Source organism: Oryctolagus cuniculus, chromosome 10 (assembly GCF_051225735.1).
Source record: "Oryctolagus cuniculus isolate XC-2025 breed Fujian yellow rabbit chromosome 10, ASM5122573v1, whole genome shotgun sequence".
Taxonomy (NCBI): Eukaryota; Metazoa; Chordata; class Mammalia; order Lagomorpha; family Leporidae; genus Oryctolagus; species Oryctolagus cuniculus.
In genome coordinates, this window is record NC_142876.1 from 104,575,226 (window position 1) to 104,592,864 (window position 17,639).

At 56.5% G+C, this 17,639-nt stretch overlaps 1 protein-coding gene across 12 annotated transcripts in view; it reads left to right on the forward strand.

Annotated features, from left to right (window-relative positions):
* LARS2 (leucyl-tRNA synthetase 2, mitochondrial) overlaps positions 1-17,639 on the forward strand; it is a 283,596-nt gene that overhangs the window by 255,367 nt on the left and 10,590 nt on the right. For 10 of the 12 annotated variants that reach the window (XM_051851689.3, XM_051851691.3, XM_089305567.1 and 7 more), the window contains 5 exons: positions 2,263-2,363; positions 4,869-5,051; positions 6,659-6,828; positions 9,024-9,101; positions 9,697-9,808. In XM_051851689.3, the coding sequence (XP_051707649.3) occupies positions 2,263-2,363; positions 4,869-5,051; positions 6,659-6,828; positions 9,024-9,101; positions 9,697-9,808 (644 nt within the window). Of the gene's footprint in view, positions 1-2,262; positions 2,364-4,868; positions 5,052-6,658; positions 6,829-9,023; positions 9,102-9,696; positions 9,809-10,123; positions 10,620-17,639 lie in introns of all 12 variants that reach the window. The other 2 variants (XR_016214329.1, XR_007921592.3) reach the window with 1 other exon arrangement.

Genomic DNA, 17,639 nt, shown 5'->3' on the forward strand with positions numbered 1-17,639 from the left:
TCAGCTCCTTGCATTTAAACCACAGAGAATGTTTAATAACACGGGGCAGCACATCTCAGGTAAAGGGAAGTGGGAAAGGCAGCACGCACAGTTGTAGGTGGAGTTTGTCCCCATCTGTACTCACACGCACTCACGTGCTCATCCACAAAGCAAGAGAAGCAGCTGGAAAAAGTCTCGCCAACCTGTTAGCGTTGGTTATCTCTGGGTGACGAACTTAGATGACTCTGTTAATTTAATGCATTGCTGACTTTTTCCAGACGGCTTGCCACTGATTAAGTAAGCGCATGGTAGGAATAAGCAGTCATTTCTAGGAGATGCCCTCAGCCGCCTGTTGGTTCTGGGGTGTGGGGTGGCGTCAGCGTGCGGCCGCCCTGCCTCCTGGCCGGCAGCACTGGGGTGGGAGGGCAGTGGGGGAATGGCCCCACTCGGCCACCCCGCGCTCGCAGGAGGAGGGAGGCCTCCTCCTCTCTCCCGTGGTGGGAGACAGCCGCGGGGGCGTGCTCTGTGGTGTAACTCAGAGGGACCCCGGCTTCCCTGGGCTGGGAGGGTCCCTGCAGTCTGCAGTCCGCAGAGTGGTGGCTGTCAGAGGTCCACTCCCACTCGCCCCCGCAGGTCCTGTCCACAGGGATTTCTCCCCTGCTTCTCTGAGCTCACCGGAACTGGGGCTGTTAGGGAGAGGAACAGGAGAGGAGGCCTGGCCATGGAAGGAGGTGCCCTCCCAACGGGGCCACACCCTTTCTTCGCCTCCACCCATTGCTCGTTCAGTTCAGTGAGAGCAAAGGGGCTGGCTCCTGAGGGCGGGGGCTGCTTTGGCCATCAGCGAATTCCCCACCGTGCAGCCCGTCACCAGGCACGTGGCCGGCACTCAGTGACCAAGTGTGTGATAAAATCCCAGGAGAGCTCCGTGCTCTCAGGTGCTGTGCCACACAGCAGACCTCCGAGAGCAGTGGGACTGAACCAGCGTGTGCTGTCCTCTGCATTGGCGATGTTTATGTGTTTGTCGGTGAGGATCCCAGCGACGGTCGTGCTGTCCACGGAGGAAGACCCTCAGCAGCAGGCCTTGGTTTAGGCACACTGCTGTTTGGGGAGAGGGTCCCTGCCCTTCTGGGGGCAGCGTCCTATGCAGACTGCCCTTAAGACCTCATGTGGAAGTGCTTCCAAGTAGGGCTTTGAGACGGGGGCAAGCACTCAGGCTACAAGGTGCCCATGTCTCGCAGTGGACAGGAGGAGACTTCCCCAGGTTGGTCACCTTCTGATTGGTCTGGGTGCTGGATCTACACCTCTCATTCACGTCTGCATTCTGCGACTCTGCATCCAGCAGTTCTCTTTAAAAGATGAAGCCAGAGCAGTGCAACTTTAGGCAGAACAGCTGGACTGCATTCGTGGTGGTTGCAATTCTGTCTGCTCCCAGTGGGTGGTGCTGTTGCGCCACTTGAGAAAATGCAAGCACGCAGTTCCTTTTGTTTCTTCGCCAGCCCCTTCTTGAGAATGAATGCTGCTGACTTTAATCATCCAACTCATCTAGATTATTCCCTCCTACCTTCTGTCCCAAAGCCATTCTCTTTAAAAATGTCTCTTATGCGTGACTGGGGCAGGCATCCCATATCAGAGTGCCTGATGTGAGTCTCAGCTCTGCTCCTGCGAACGCACATCCTGGGAAGAGCAGGTGGTGGCTCAAGAGTTGTGTCCCTGACACCCATGTGGGAGACCCAGGCTGAGCTCCTGCTCCCACCTACAGCCTGGCGCAGCCCCAGCTGTTGCAGGCATTTAGGGGAGATACATCTCTCCCTCCTTCCCTCTCTCTCTCTCTCTGCCTGTCAAGTAAATAAAAGGAAAAAAAAAAGTTTAAGTGACCCAAGCCATGTTCTCACCGCGAGGGAGGAGGGAGAAAAGCCGAAAGCCTTGTGCAGGGAGAGACACGGTGCCTGAGACTGCGCACATACTCCCAGGGGCTGCGGACGCAGGGAGAGGGTCCCGTCCTGCTGCTCGTGCGGGAGGCGGCTGCCTGTGAGACCGTGGGCGGAAGACTCCGCTCCGCAGGTAAATTTGCGCTCACCTCGCCACTGTGGGAAGTAGGTCTGCAGGTCACAGCTGCTGGTGTGGCTTAGTGTTCATGTTGCTGGTTTGTAAGGAGCTGTTTGTTCAGGTGGCCCAGGGCAGCTCCTGTTTGCCTGAGCCCCTCGGCGGGTAAGGTTCGTGCATTGCGCTCGAAGCACTGTGCCCCCGCCTGTCAGCTTCCTTTCTCTGCTTTCTTTCCCCCAGAGAGCCATTCCGAAAGCTGCTGGCCCAAGGCCTTATCAAGGGCCAGACGTTCCGCCTGCCATCTGGACAGTACCTGCAGAGGGAGGAAGTCGATCTCACAGGTACAAACAGTCCCTCCCGTCTGGTCCCTGTCTCACAGAGACCCCGGCCAGGCTGCAGAGCTGTTAACACGCAGGGCACTAGGCCCTGGCTGGGTGGGGAGCCTGGGAGAGGGCCCCGGGGGCCTGCGCATGCTCTGGGCCTGTGCCAGCTGCGGGCTGCTCCTGCGACTGGCTGGCCGCTCCCCTGCCCGGGACCCCACACAGGGTTCTCACTGGGGTGTGGCACCGCATCCGTGGGGCTCCTCCCCAACCCAGCCCGCGCCTCAAGAACAGAACCCTGGGACTCCAAAGACGTTCTTGGGAGACTGGGCTGCTCCCAGGGTTTGCCCACACACTCAGAGCCACCACCCTCCCGCCTCCCACCGCCCACCACGCACCCCAGAGTGGCCCCGCACCTCCTCGCACAGAGCCTCTCCCTGCTTGCCCTGGGCGCCCCTCTGTCCCCAGCTCTCCCAGCCTGTTCCGCGGAGATGGTCCCTCCCCGCCAGCTATCTGCAGGGCGCAATGAGGACGTGTCACGTGCACCCCGCACGCAGACCCACAAATGACGTAGCAGACCTGTGAGAACATGGGAAGGGCCCGACATGGGCGCAGCCCCGGCCATTGCATTCAGGGAGAAACTGTGCACCCGGCAGCCCCTCCCACGCCCAGCACTGGAGAGCGGGTTTGCTGGAAGCCGTGGACGGGGTTACCTGTTGAGGCGGTCGTATGTGGGGGTGAAAATGGCCTCAGCGTGGCCCACGAGAAAAATGAAGCCGGAGAAGCAGAAACGAGTGGTGCTTCCGTAGCACAGCCCAGAGAGGGACGGAGCTCACTGCAGGGCTGCGTGCGTTGCAGGGCGGGGCTGCCCGTGGATAGCTGTCCAGTTTGGGCACTGCCCAAAGGCGCCCAGGCAAGGAGAGGAGCAGGGCCTGAAATCCAGCTGTCTATCAAAGCCTCCATTTGCAGGCCACACTTGCCACAAAAGAGTACATTTTTCTAACTTCTCAGCTCCGTCCAGAAAGTCAATTTTTCCCCAGTTTGCACAACAGTGCACAAAAGGCCAGACCTTCCCAGTGAGTCGGGGTGCAGGGCAGGGGTCCCAGAGTCTCCCCAGGCTGGGGTACAGGTGGCCCAGGACTGCTGTCTCCCTCTGCTCTGATGCCACGAGCCAGCCACTGCTCTGAACGTCTTCTGCCTTGCCATGCGGATTTGCCCATTGCTCAGACCCACAGGGCAGGCCTCCGTCTGCTGGAGGGTGCACCTCCCCCGGGCCAGGCAGTTGGCCTTAAGGGGGCTGCCTTGGTCCCCTGGGAGTTTGGTTTCTCCTGGAGCCAGGAATTATTTGGTTGGAAGGAACAGGAGTCTACCCAAAGGTGGGTTTGACACACGGGTCAGAGGGGCATCACCAAATGCAGTCATGGGAAAGACAGCCAGGCCCAGGGCCCATGGCAGTCTCCGGCCACTCCTCTCTCCTCTCTCTCTCTCCCCCACACCTCTGTTCCTCCCCCTTCTGCGAGACTTGGATTCTGCACGCCCCGGCTTTCAGTCTGCAGGGTGACCTGGGGTAGCCCAGTGGCAGGCCTCACCCCATCCTCACGAGCTGGTGGCCCTGCTGTGTCTCTCCAGTCCCCTTCCTGAGAAGGAGGCCCAGCCTCAGTAGCCAGCGTCCTGCCCGCCCCTTCCACCGGCCTGCAACAAGCTGTCTTCGTCCAGACGTGGCCAGTGAAGGCCTCCCAGCAACACCCTCTAGACCAGCAGGCTGTGGGTGGGCCTGCATAGCCGGCACCACCAAGAGACCGCCTCATTTAGCATGAGCCCTGGCAGTCCACGGTCAGCAGTGGGGGAGCAGGGTGTGAGGGTAGTGGCCACTCAGGCTCTGCGGCCCGGAGACACTGACCCGTCAGCCACCCCTGCCCTAGGGCACCCCAAATCCACCAGGAAAACAGCAGCATACTTTCTCACTGTCTTTTTTACAAAGATTTATTTATTTATTTATTTATTTGAAAGGCAGAGTTACTGAGAGGCAGAGGCAGAAAGAGAAAGAGACAGAAGTCTTCCATCTGCTGTTTCACTCCCCAAATGGCTACAATCCGAAGCCACGAGTTTATTCCGGGTCTCCCACGTGGGTGCAGGGGCCCAAGGACTTGGGCCATCTTCCACTGCTTTCCCAGGCCACAGCAGAGAGCTAGATCGGAAGTAGAGCAACCAGGACTCCAACTAGTGCCTATATGGGATGCTGGCACTGCAGGCGGTGGCTTTACCTGCTGTGCCACAGCGCCTGTCCCAAGGAGGGATTTATTTTGTAGGAAATGGTGACACATGCCATTTTAACGGTACCATGTATTCATGAAAGGAAGGAGGTGGCCCCATTGATGTGAAAATCAAAAGGATTCTGTAGCTTGGGGGAGGGGAGCAGTGTGGGAAGTGAGCGGGTGCCCACCCAGCCTGGCCTCCTCGCCCGTGGGCCTGCACAAGTGGTTCCCAGTCGCCCACGCCAGCCCTGTGTGCTGCGCTGGCATCCAGGTTCTGTGCCTGTGCACGCGAAGACCAGAGCGCAGGTGGAGGTGACGTGGGAGAAGATGAGCAAGTCGAGACACAACGGCGTGGACCCCGAGGAAGTGGTGCAGCAGTACGGCCTCGACACCATCCGGCTCTACCTCCTGTTCGCCGCCCCTCCAGAGAAGGACATCTTATGGGATGTGAAGAGTGAGTCACGGCTTCCTGGCCTGCTTCCCCAGGGACCTGCCCTGAGCCCCGAGCGAGCTGGGGAAGGAAAGGAGGGAGAGGGTCCCAGCGCTGTCTCCCTGCCGGTGCACGGGGGCCTCGGGGCATCCAGGGACTTGCTGCAAATGCAGGTTCCCAGTGCCCACCGCGAGCTGCCGGCACGGCCTCCAGGCGGCGGCCCGGGAATCTGCCTGGACAGGCTCTGGACTGATGGGGTGCGAACCCTTTCCCGGGAGACAGGCGCTTCCGTGCCACTCCCGGGGCCAGTCTCCTGTAGGGCTGCTCTGAGAGGGATGCTCTAGACCAGGGCTATCCTCCCCCACTGCGCTGGCCCACCCTACGTGGGCCTGGCCCAGCGTCCCTGCGGCCCCTCAGCCACCCCACCACCCCCCACATGCGTCCCTCTGAAGTTGTCCGGATCGCCAGTGATGAGAAGAGAGATGAGCTCGGGGAGCTGGCTGTCCTACAATGCACTGTCCAGCCACCATGCATCCCCCCGCCAACCATGGGAGCTGCCCCGCGTGTTGCCATGGGAAGGAGAAACCCAGTGCCTGGTTTCCTAGGACTTGCGGGAAGAGTGCCTGTCGTTCAGGAATACCCACTGACTTTGACCTCCGTGGCTGGTGGGATGGGTCTGGAACCACGTCGCAGATGCCGGTGCCAGAACAAGCCGCACCCGAGCCCCTGCGGCCTGTGCTGCACCGACACAGGAGCATGTCTGGATCCGACCCCCAACCCTTGGGGCAGCCCCCCGGAATCTGTTTCTAATAAACGTCCCAAAAGGTTCTGCTGTGCATCCAGGCTCAAGAACGCCCACCCCGGTGGCCAGAGCCTCCGGGGAACCAGGGTGAAGCCGTTCGGCTTCTCCAGCTCAGAGTAACAGCTGGATTTGGCGGACATGTTGGAGACAGAGTGCACATGTAGCCAACCGGGATGGGGTGGTCTTAGGGCACCTGCCCACGTGAGCTCAGGAACTGCCCCCACATAGTGCACCACACCTCTGCCGCAGTGCTGCCGTAGCCAGCTCCCTGCATCGGGGCGCTGGTACACTGGTGCACGTCTCCATGCGGCCGCCAGTCTCTCTGCAGGCCCCAGTCAGTGGGTGACACTCATTCATGTATTTATTTGAAAGGCAGAGAAAAAGTGTGAGAGACAGAGACCTTCCATCCACTGGTTCATTCCCTGAATGGCTGCAGTGGCCAAGGCTCCAAAGCCAGGAGCCAGGAGCTCCATCCTTGTCTCCCACAAAGGTGGCAGGGGCTTACGTCCGTGGGCCATCATCTCATGCCTCCCAGGTGCAAGAACAGGGAGCTGGAGCAGAAGCGGGGGTGGGACCCCATCCCTGGCACTCGGATACGGGATATGGGTGTACCTGGGAGCGGCTTAATCGGCCACACCACAGTGCCGGCCCCGTGGGCAGTGCAGTGGTGGAGTCACGAGCAGCCAAGGGGCGGGGGGAGCCTTCCTGACCCTGGTGAGACGCCGGGGCACAGCTCCTGCCTCATCCGTTCCCAGGCGCTCGGCTCGCCTTCGGTGTGTGCAGAGCACTGGTTCTCACGTGCGCTCTTTCTCTTCCTCTCACTGCTCAGCCGACGCCCTCCCCGGGGTGCTGAGATGGCAGCAGCGCCTGTGGGCCTTGGCCACCCGCTTCATCGAGGCCAGGACTTCGGGGAAGGCGCCGCAGCCGCAGCTGCTGAGTCAGGAGCAGAAAGCCGAGGCCCGGAGGCTGTGGGAGTACAAGAACGCCGTCATCTCTCAGGTCAGAGCCTCCGCGGGTCTGCGAGGCCCACGTCCCCGGGGTAGCCATTTTGAGTCTTCTGCTTCCCCCATCGCATGGCCCCGCCTGCCGGGACTGACTGACCCTGTCGCTGTGGGCGTGTTACCCAGTGGATGCAGAGGGGAGCAGCAGTGGACACACGGCCGCAGGAAGAGGTGCCCGTGGGAGACGCCCTGCAGGGAGGTCACCCGTCTGTCATCCTGACCTCACGCAGATGCCCGCATCCCAGGTTTCCGTGCCGAGCACCCGCCGGCCTAACCAAGTCCAGGCTCACACACGGCACACTGCTCGCGGGAGCTGAGTGTTATAGGGGGCATTGAGACTGTCCTCCATAGCCCCCTCGTTTTATAGATCGAGGCAGAGATGAGGCCCAGAGAGGTGAACTGTCTGTGAAAGCCACACAGCCAGTGAGGGCCTGAGCAGAGACCAAAATCCACGCTCCCTGGTGCTCAGCCCTCTCCCTTTCTTGATATAGTATCTGTGTGCTTTATTGCAGGGCTGGGCCAGACCAAAGCCAGGAGCTAGGAACTCCGTCGAGTCTCTCGCATGGTTGGCAGGCACACAAGTGAGCCGTCACGGCTGCCTCCCACGGTGTGCACTAGCAGAAGGCTGGAGACAGGAGCTGGGGCTGGGCATGGAAGCCAGGCCCTCTGACGTGGGGCATGGGGTGGCCACATGTCCGCCACTGAAGGCATTTTCTTATGGGGCTCCAAGACCCCAGCTTTTTTGCTGATGTCTTCCTTTGTTAAGTTGTGGTGACTCTGGTTACCTGGACTGTGGGTTCTGAGTGCCTGGCCTGCACCTGGTGGCGTGGCAGGCCATTTCTCTCTGGTTAGTGTGACCTGAAGTGGCCCTGGGGCCAGCATGGTCCCACGTGACAACCGCATCAGCTTTTATTTCTGTTGCCTGTGCCCTCTGGGTGTGGCGGGACCGAGCTCGCCAGGCTGGAGCAATGCCTGAGGGCTTGTTCCCATGCCGTAGACTCTGGGTTTGGCTCACTCTTCCATTCTGTCAGATAATAGAACCGGCTTATTCCAGCAAGTTGGAACCTCTTGACTTCTTAAAGATGTGTCGGTTTCCTCAGTTCTTGCCCACAGTCAGAAATGAAAAACACCAACAGGGAGAAGCTGGCAGGTCACCTTAGCAACCCTACGTTTCACAATGTGAGACTGACCTCCCAGCAACCTGCACCGTGAGTGCGAGTCACGCAGTGGGGGAGGAGGACCCCTGCACCCCACCTCCTGTTGCCCCCTGCCTTGGCATCGGCTTGCCTCCTGGTCACGTAACTAGTGCCGTTTTCTGAAACACAACACTCGATATGGTTCCAGAAGGACACTCGTAAACAGTGGACACAGGGGCTGGCCCTGTGGCCCCTGCAGTGCCAGCATCCCCTATGGGTGCCAGTTCAAGTCCTGGCTGCTCCACGTCCGATCCAGCTCCCTGCTAATGCACCTGGGAAAGCAGCAGAGGATGGCCCGAGTCCTTGGGTCCCTGCACCCACGTGGGAGACCCAGATGAAGCTCCTAGCTTCAGATTGGCCCAGCTCCAGCTATTGCGACCATTTGGGGAGTGAACCAGCAGATGGCAGATCTCTTTCTCTCTGTGTAATTTTGTCTTTCAAATAAATAAAATAAGTCTTAAAAAAAATAGTGGATATAGCATTAACATTGACATTGCTTTCATTTTTTAATTTATCTTTTACAATCCCATTTTTACAAGAACCTTTTAATTTTTGCACTTATTTGAAAGAGACAAAGGCGGCAGATCTTCCAATACACTGGTTCACTCCTCAAATGCCAGCAACAGCCAGGGCGGGGCCAGACCAAAGCCAGGAGCTAGGAGCTCCATCCAGGCTCCCACGTGGTCGGCAGGCACACGAGTGAGCCGTCACTGCTGCCTCCCGGGGTGTGCACTAGCAGGAGGCTGGAATTCAGGGCGGAGCAGGGACTCAGACCCAGGCCCACTGGACAGGGGACATGGACCTCCCCAGCAGGGTTGAACCGCTGCCCAGCCCCGCGCTGACTTTGAATTAAACAATCTTTCTGCTAGTGAAACTGTGATTATTCAAGATGCTGAATACATTTATAAGTACCTTTGGCTGCTTTCATGTCATTCTGGTTTTGTTTGTGGAAAGCTTCTAGACATGTTAAAGCGAATAATTCGACTTTGACCCGTAGGTGACCGGCCACTTCACAGAGGACCTCTCACTGAATTCTGCGGTTTCTCAGCTGATGGGGCTCAGCGCTGCCCTCATGGTGAGTCACACGGTCCTGCTCGCAGTAGCAAGGGAGGGAGGCTGAGCTGCGGGGAGGTGGCCTGCGGGGTCCCAGCCTGGGAACAGAGGGTGGTCCCAGCATCCCCCGTCCTCAGTGAGGCCCTGTTCACTTCAGGAAGCACTTTCTCTGTAGCCATGCCTGGTTTTAGTGCTGGAAGATCCTTACAGCCCGTCCAGTCTTAGCCTCCCCAGTGTTCCCAGATGAGGACAGCAAGGCCCAAGGAGGTGGAGGACAGGCCCGGCTGACCAGTGACAGACCCAGGGCCAGACTCACGCCCTGCTCTTTGCTGGGCCCGCAGCACCCAGGAAGGCGAGAGCAGAGTGGTTAAGGGGTCCACAGGCCCCCTGAGCACTGGAGATGTCAGCGCAGGGCCAGGCCGTGGCCGTCACTCAGAAGGGCAGTGCTGCCGTTGCTCACACTCTGACTTAACAGGGTCAGCACCTGGCCCCAGCAAGCATGGAGGGGAATGCGGGTTCTTCCGCGTCTCTGAACCTCAGATGTGCCAGTGGCCTTTCTCACGCAGGTGTCTGCCATACCCCTGAGCCTACCCACCTTGTTCTCTTGTCTTCCCTAGCAAGCCTCGCAGAGCGTCGTGCACCACAGCCCCGAGTTCGAGGACGCCCTGGGTGCCCTGGTGGTGATGGCTGCCCCGATGGCCCCGCACATAGCCTCAGAGCTCTGGGCAGGTACGTGGCGGGGTCTCGTGTGACCACTCACTCCTACCAGGGTGTACCCAGGCCTGGGTGTGAACGTTCCTAGAGACTCCGATGTCCTCACTTGGCATCTGCACTCCGAGACCTCACACACCCGGGCTGATGTGACTGCTGATGTCACCACAGACTTCCTTCTCGTGACTGGCCTCCCGGGGTCCGACTCTGTGGGTTTTTGCGGATGCAAGCTCTCGTTCAGGTCCACTTTGCAGATGGAGGCAGGACGCTTGAAATTTGATTACGGAGCTAATTTATACCGTGAGTCCTCTCGCCGACATGCTTGCTTTTCAGCTCCACAGGAGGCGGGACTGCCAGCCTGCGGGCCAGCCCCTAGGACTCTGTGCACCGTGAGAGCAACCAGGGCCTCACCTAAGTGCTGAAATTGGGGTTGGGTCCAACGTACAGGAAGTAGCAAAGTGCTGTGTCGTGAAGCTGCTGCCGGATCGTGAGTGGGGGGAGACTCCTCAGATAGTTCTAGAAATAGTGGCGGTTCCGGGTCTCTCCTGCCTACGTGTCCTGACGTGGTGTCACAGAGAGGAAGCACATGTTGGCCGGGGGAGATCGGGGGTCACAGGAGGAGACGAGTGAGCAGCCGCAGGGCTGCAGGAGACGGGGAGCAGCTGTGGTTGACGGAGCGCCCATGCCCCCAGCCTCGCTTCTTTCCTCCGAGCTGGAACAGCGCCCCTTGTCGATGGAAGGAATGGCAGGAAGTTGGAAGTCCCTCGGCACTGCTCTGGAGAGCCTTAGGGGAGGAGGAAGCATCGGTTCCCTTCTGTCCGGGGCTAAGGTGAGACCGCCCACCTCCCCGTCTCCCGCCGGGGTTGATGACGTCAGCACGTGCCCCTCAGAAGGGAAGTGCTGCTCAGCCCTTGAGGAGGAGGAGACCTGCTCACTTGCCGTGGCTGCAAACCTTTGAACTTAGAAAACACAGTGAGACCAAAGAAGGAGCGTGAGGAGCCCAGGCCCCCGTCGGGTGTTTGTGAGTCTGGGCAGAAGCGTGCTGCTGGGCTGCTGTGAGACAGCGGCCGCCCACACCGCGAGGCAGGGTCCAGCCCGCTGCCGCAGGGGAGGCGTGTGCTGTCGCTTGAAGATACGTATCTCAGGGACCAAAATGTGTTCATTCTGTCTTAAGTCACGTTCTTTAACAAAAGTGATTCGTTGATTTGAAATGCAGATTTATAGAGAGAGAGGGAGAGATACAGAGAGTAAGAGAGAGATCATCTGTCTACTAGTTCACTCCCCAAATGGCCACATCACCTGGGACTGGGCCAGGCCAAAGCCAGGAGCCTGGAACTCCATCCGGGTCTCCCCTATGCATGAGAGCGGCCCAAGTACTTGGTCCATCTTCTGCTGCTTTCTGAGGCGCATTAGCAGAAAACTGTCGGAAGTGTAGCAGCCAAAGAACCGGCACTCAGGGGCTGGCGCTGTGGCATAGTGGACTAAGCCTCTGCCTGCAGTGCCGGCATCCTGTTTGGACGTCAGTTGATGTACCAGCTGCTCCGCTTCTGATCCAGCTCTCTGCTACAGCCTGGGAAAGCAGCAGAAGATGGTCCAAGTGATCGGGCCCCTATACCTGCGTGGGAGACCCAGAAGAAGCTTCTGGCTCCTGGCTGCTGGCTTCAGGCTTCAGATCAGCTTAGCTTGGACCGTTGCAGCCATTTGGGGTGGGTGTGAACCAGCAGATGGAAGACGTTTCTCTCTGTCTCTCCTTCTGCCTCTCAAATAAATAAATAAAATCTGAAAGGAACCAGGATTCTGGCATCAGCTCAACCCACTATGCCACAGCGCTGGCTCCCAGGTGGTGTTCTGGGTGTTTCCAATTACTCTTTCCTAAGCATGATTTTACAATTCCTACTGTCCAACAGGCATTTTAGTTGGTAGAGGTCAGAGAGGCTTGGGCTAGATGTGTCCAGGACAAGTGCAGGGTCCCAGAGCTTGAGACCCAAGCAGCAGTCAGGCCTGGGATGCCCTTTCCTAGGGGCGGCTTTGTAACGTGACAGTGAGGTAATTCACATGGCTTAGAAACAGGAGCGGCGGAATGGGGAGGAAGAGGGGCAGCTGTAGGGACTTGGTGAGCTTGGACCGAGTCCTAAGGAGAAGGTGTAGGAGATGGGGAAGGGTGGGGAGAACTGGAGCCTGTTTCAGGTGGCTCCACGTGGGAGACAGTTGTTTAAGTCCCTCATGTTTTGCATTAGCTCTGTCTAAAGAATCATTAAGGGAGGCATTTGAGTGGGAATTGGGCATAGAAACTCATGACACCAATGAAAGAAAACACCGCTGGACAGCCAGCATCTCCATCCCTTTTGTTCTAAGGAACCTCTCAAGTGTTTATATCAAAAGTCCCCCAAAATAATCACTGTAATTCTAAATTGGGGCCGCTCCCTGACCTCTCCCGTACACAGACAGCGCTCAAGAAACAGCCTCGGGCAAGCAGGCATCAGCTGTCAGCGAAAGGTTTCCTTAAACAGAGTTCTCACCAGAGAACCAAAAGCCCACCATGGAGCCCACTCCTAGGAAGACAAAGCTAAGTGTGGAGCCAAAAGCCTCCCTCAGGGACCTCAGTTCAGCCTGAAGAACGTCCCCAGCCACAGGTGGGTGGTGGAGACACAAGGGGCTCTCAGAGTCGAGGCACCAAATGTCTCACCTGGAATTCTGTGCACCAGCATCTCTGACCCCCAGGAACACAGCTGCAGTTTAACAGGGTGTGTGTGTTGCCATGGGAACCATGGGGCGTCTGTCGAAGCAGGTGTTAGGAAGGACCTGTTATGTAGCAGATCTGGGCCTTGGTTGGGTGATTTGAGAAAGGAGGCAGGGAGTTGCTATAGATGTCGTGCTGCCAGAAGGTGGGGACAGTGCCATCATTGTGTATCTGAAGCAGTCTTACCTGTCTGGGAGGGCAGACCTCAGCGAGAGTAAAGCTGTAATTGGTCAAGAAGTGACAGTCACTCAGACGTGCCAGGACAAGGGATGTGTGATGTGTGATGTGTCCACTGGTTCACTCCCCAGTTGGCTGCAACGGCTGGAGCTGTGCCCATCTGAAGCCAGGAACCAGGAGCTTCTTCCTGGTCTCCCACACAGGTGCAGGGGCCCAAGCACTTGGGCCATCTTCCGTTGCTTTTCCAGGCTGTTAGCAGGGAGCTGGATCAGAAGTGGAGTAGCCAGGACTTGAACCGGTGCCCATGAGGGATGCCAGCGTCACAGGCAGAGGCTTAGTCTGCTACGCCACAGTGCTGGCCCCTAGAATCCTTTTCTGTGATAGTTTCTGCCTGGTAATAACTGGCATGTCATTTTTATTATTAGCTTTTATTTATTTATTTTGCTGTAAAATGATATTGCCATCACCTTTAAGAAGTTCAGTTAAGATTTCTTGTGGGTTGGTATCACAGTATCCTTCCTGTAGAGTGAAGTCGAGGGGAATTCCATGGCCGTGTGATCGGTTAGGAAAGCCTGGGTAGCTGTGTAAGGCGGCTGGGCACTGTGGCTCAGTGGGTTACGCCTCAGCTTAGGACACCCCCATCCCATATCAGAAGAGCGGCCGAGCCCCAGCTGCTCCGCGTCCAATCCAGCGTTCTGCTGCTGCACCTGGCAGGGAGCAGATGGTGAGTGAAGGGCCCGGGCCCCCCGCATCCAGGGCCCCAACGGAGTGCTGTGCTCCCGGGCTCGGCCTGGCCCAGCCATGGCTGTGGCGGGCATCTGCGAGTGACACAGATCAGCCTCTCTCTCTATCTCTGTTCCTCTGCCTTTCAAGTAGATGAAAATAATAAATAAACATGCAAAAACTTTTAACAAGAAGAAATAGTCAGCTATCTCTGTGACAAGACCTCAGCAATCTCTTAGTCCAGCAGGTCACTCCAGCTCGGGTCTCTGGGCATTTGTGAAGGGAATAGCTCAAGGTATCCTTACTATAATTGCTTTTATATCTTTTTAAAGGTATAACATAAAAAAGCTGTATATATTTATGGTGCATCATGTGGTGTTTTAATATATGCATACGTGGTGGAATGACCGAATGAAACTAACACATCCGTCCCCTCACTTGCTTCCTTTTTGTGATGGGAATGTTGAAAATCTGCTCTCGGCAACTGTCAAGCATACAACATGCTCCCCTGCACTTAGCCAGCGGCAGACACTGCGCTGCTCGAGATTCCCTACGGATTCCTCTTCCTTTCTAGCAGGTGAAATCCTCTTGGGCTTTTTCCTGGGACTCTGTGATCAGCGGAGAGGGAGATGGCCTCTCTTTCTTGCTGACAGTTACAGCCTGTTTCTTTTCTTGGGAGAACCCCATGCACTGTGACAGCGTGCTGGCTGCACTGTCTCATCCCCAGGTCTACCTGGGACCAATGCTTGCCTGTTTGATGCTGGCTGTGGGGCTGGGGTGGCTGTCGCCTGTCTAACATGGTAGAGAAGCAGCCGTCTCTTCTCGGCAGCCAGAACTCCCACCAGGAGAGGAGCTGTGTGTGCCTTAATGCCCATTCTTCTCTCCTTTGCCCTTTAGGTATAAGTTATGCCCAGTAACTGATTGCCTGACATTAAGATATTCTGTGTTAAATTCAAGTTGACCATGGCATGGTCCACTTTTAACACACTATTAACCTGTATTCAGAAAAAATTATACTTGCTGGTGTTTTATTTGGAACTTTGCAGTTGTTGTTCTGAGACTCGGCATGCTTTGTCAGGTGGGGAATGAGGGTTTTGCTGCCCTCACAACGTGAATTGGTTGCCTGTCTCTTTAACAGTGCTTTCAAACAGGCCCGTTCCTCGCTACGAGGACAGAACGCCCTTTTAAGGGGGACGGTAGTGTTGGGCTCTGCCAGGCTGCAGCCGAATTGCATCACATTTTGTAGCCTTTTATTATCTCATTAAACAGGGAGCCTGGCGCTTTGATGTAGCACTGGGGATTCAGTCTCTTAGATGGCACCAGCAGTTCCTTCCTGGTCTTCGTTTGCTGTGAAACACTCGCCTCCAGTTTGCAGTGATTTCCCGACTCTCGCCCCTCCCCTGAGTCCTCGCCGGTGCCCCGTGTCCACCTCTGGGTCCTCCATTTCTCACAGGAAGGACCACTGGGGTCGGGTTTTCAGAAACTCCCTCTTGTGTCTCCCCGGCCTTTGCTTCTAGAACGTGGGGGCAGAGGGTCCACCCTCCCCAGGGCCCTGCCCGACAGGTGTGTGCTACAGGTATGCCCTGCTGCCTGTGCGAGTCTTCTCTTCACTTCTGTGACAAGATCTCAGCGAGACATGCACAAGGCACTTCGAGAAGTTCATGGAAAATGGAATTTTAAAAATCGGTTTATTTTGGTGTCAAAAAAAAATGTTGAAATCCATGTACATGAGGACCCTTCAAAAAGTTAATGAAAAATAAAAGGGAACTATGCATGCATTTTAACATTTCTTGTACCAAAATGAACTTAGCTCTGAATTCCATTTTTCCATGAACATTTTTAAGTCCTCTTACATTAAAGCAATGGGATAAAAACTATCCCAGTTCAAGGTATACCCTGTGATTTTTTTTTTTTTTCTATATGTGACACTCTTGGGACTTGTGAGCTGATTTATAATAAAGGGAGGATCTGGATCTGGAGTGAATCTTAGTTTTGCTACATTTTTGTTTCATTCAGTGCCTCAGTGAACTCGCCATGAGCAGGTGCTGTGTGTCAGGTTCTGCTCCAGGCGTTTGTTAGAAGGCTGGGGAGGGACCTGTACCCTGGCGTAGCAGATATAGCCACCACTTGCAGTGCCAGCATCCCATATGGGCGCAGGTTCTAGTCCTGGCTGCTCCACTTCTGATCCAGCTCTCTGCTATGGCCTGGGAAAGCAGTAGAAGATGGCCCAAGTCCTTGGGCCCCTGCATTTGCATGGGAGACCTGGAAGAAGCTCCTGGCTCCTGGCTTTGGGTTGGTGTAGCTCTGGCCATTGCAGCCATCTGGGGAGTGAATCAGAGGATGGAAGACTTCTCTCTTTCTGCCTTTAAAATAAATAAATAAATCTTTTTTAAAAAGAAAGAAAGCTGGGAAGGGCGCTTGGGCAGAGAAGATTGTAGTCTGTGTGGAGGTCTTCATTTGAGGCCCTCCCTGAAGTGTTACAAATCCATAGCAACTGTTTTATTTTTAAAGGATTTATTTATTTGAAATCTAGAGAGAGAGATCTTCTATCTACTGGTTCATTCCCCAGATGGCCTTAACAACCAGGCTGGGCAGGGTCCAAGCCAGGAGCTTCTTCTGGGTCTCCCAAGTGGGTACAGGGGCCCAAGCACTTGGGTCATCTTCCACTGCTTTCCCAGGCCATTAGCAGGGATCTGGATTGGAAGTGGATCAGCTGGGACTAGAATTGGTACCCATGTGGGGTGCCAGTGTTGCAGGCAGGGTCTCTACATGCTATGCCACGGTGACAACCCGTTTCAATTTTTAATTCAAAACAGCACTGTGCTGTCTCCTGCTCTCCCTGTGTGTTTGTCTCGCCTTTTCTGGCTGTGTAGCAGGGAGCAGAGCCAGGTCAAGTGAGGAATCCCGTGCACTGGGAAGGTGACCCTGGCCACTGGCTCCCAGTGTCTCCCGAGGAGAGGAGGGGGACCAAGACCTCGTGCTTCTCCCAGCAGGTGACAAGAGCTGATTGTAACACCATGTCCAGAGTCCTCAGCTGCAAGCAGCACTCTGGTGTGAGGGTCGTCTTCACTGCCATCCCACACCGTCCCTCACTCTCGGGCCACGGCTCTGGGGCAGGTTTGACACAGGTTCGGTGCGTTCTAGAACACTTGGTTTCCATGTCGCTTCTGCCTTCATCCATGCACCTTAGCTCGATGACGTCACAGCGATTGTAACGAGAACGTTCAGAAACGACCGTTCCCAGGACTCCCCAGAGCCGCAGGGTGCAGAGCTGCCTTCCAGGACAGACCCGAAGTCCTCCTGGCACCATGGCCATTATCGCCCTGGAGAGCAAGGGGACACTGACTCAGAGGAGCCGCCGTGCCCAGAGCCCAGTGGTCCCCCTCAGTGGCCTGGGGAGCCGACAGAGAGCTTCCCTCCAGTGACGAGCAAACCAGCGGCCTGGCGGGTTGCGAACTTGTACCGGATGCGGAAATCATCTCTTCCTTCCCGAAGCTTCGGTGCTGAGAAGCTAACGATCCCGGATCTGAATTCACAGCCGGCGATTGTGTGCTGTAGCTGAGCGCTGTCCTGTCCAGGTGGGGGCGCCGGCTGCCTGCTGAGGGCGCTGCGCAGGAGGTGGGGTTGCTGGCAGGCACTGACCAGGGAGGTCCTTGGGGACACTCTGGCTGAAGATGGCCAAAAACGGGCATCCTAGCAGGCAGCGTCTCGGGGGAGAATCTTGCACACTGAGGGGAAAACCATCTGAAAATCACTCTGTGATTCCGTTTATAGCCTGTTCTTGAACCAAAAAATTCCAGGGATGGAAAACACATTAGTGGTCCGCAGGGTTTAGGGATGGGGGGAGGGAGTGGTGGCCGGGAAAGGCGGCCCTCAGGAGTCGGGGCAGGGGTGGCCACGGAGAGCCACGTGCATACACACAGATTCACGATTAAGAGGCGGCTGAAATCGGGTCAGCTCTGTACGCTGTACCAGTCCGTTTCCTGGTTTTGAACCTGTGCCGTCATTGTGCCAGTTTCGCTCGTTAGGGGAGACTGGGTGAAAGGTACACAAGACCTCTCGGCGGCTGCTTTGCAACTTCCTGTAAGCCTATAATTACTTCACAGTAAAGTTGCTTTGTTGAATTGCCTTTCTAAACTCACCAGTCCTGAGCGTTGGGCCCCTAGTTCAGGATCACGGACCATGAGAGAGGAAGGAATTCATGACTGT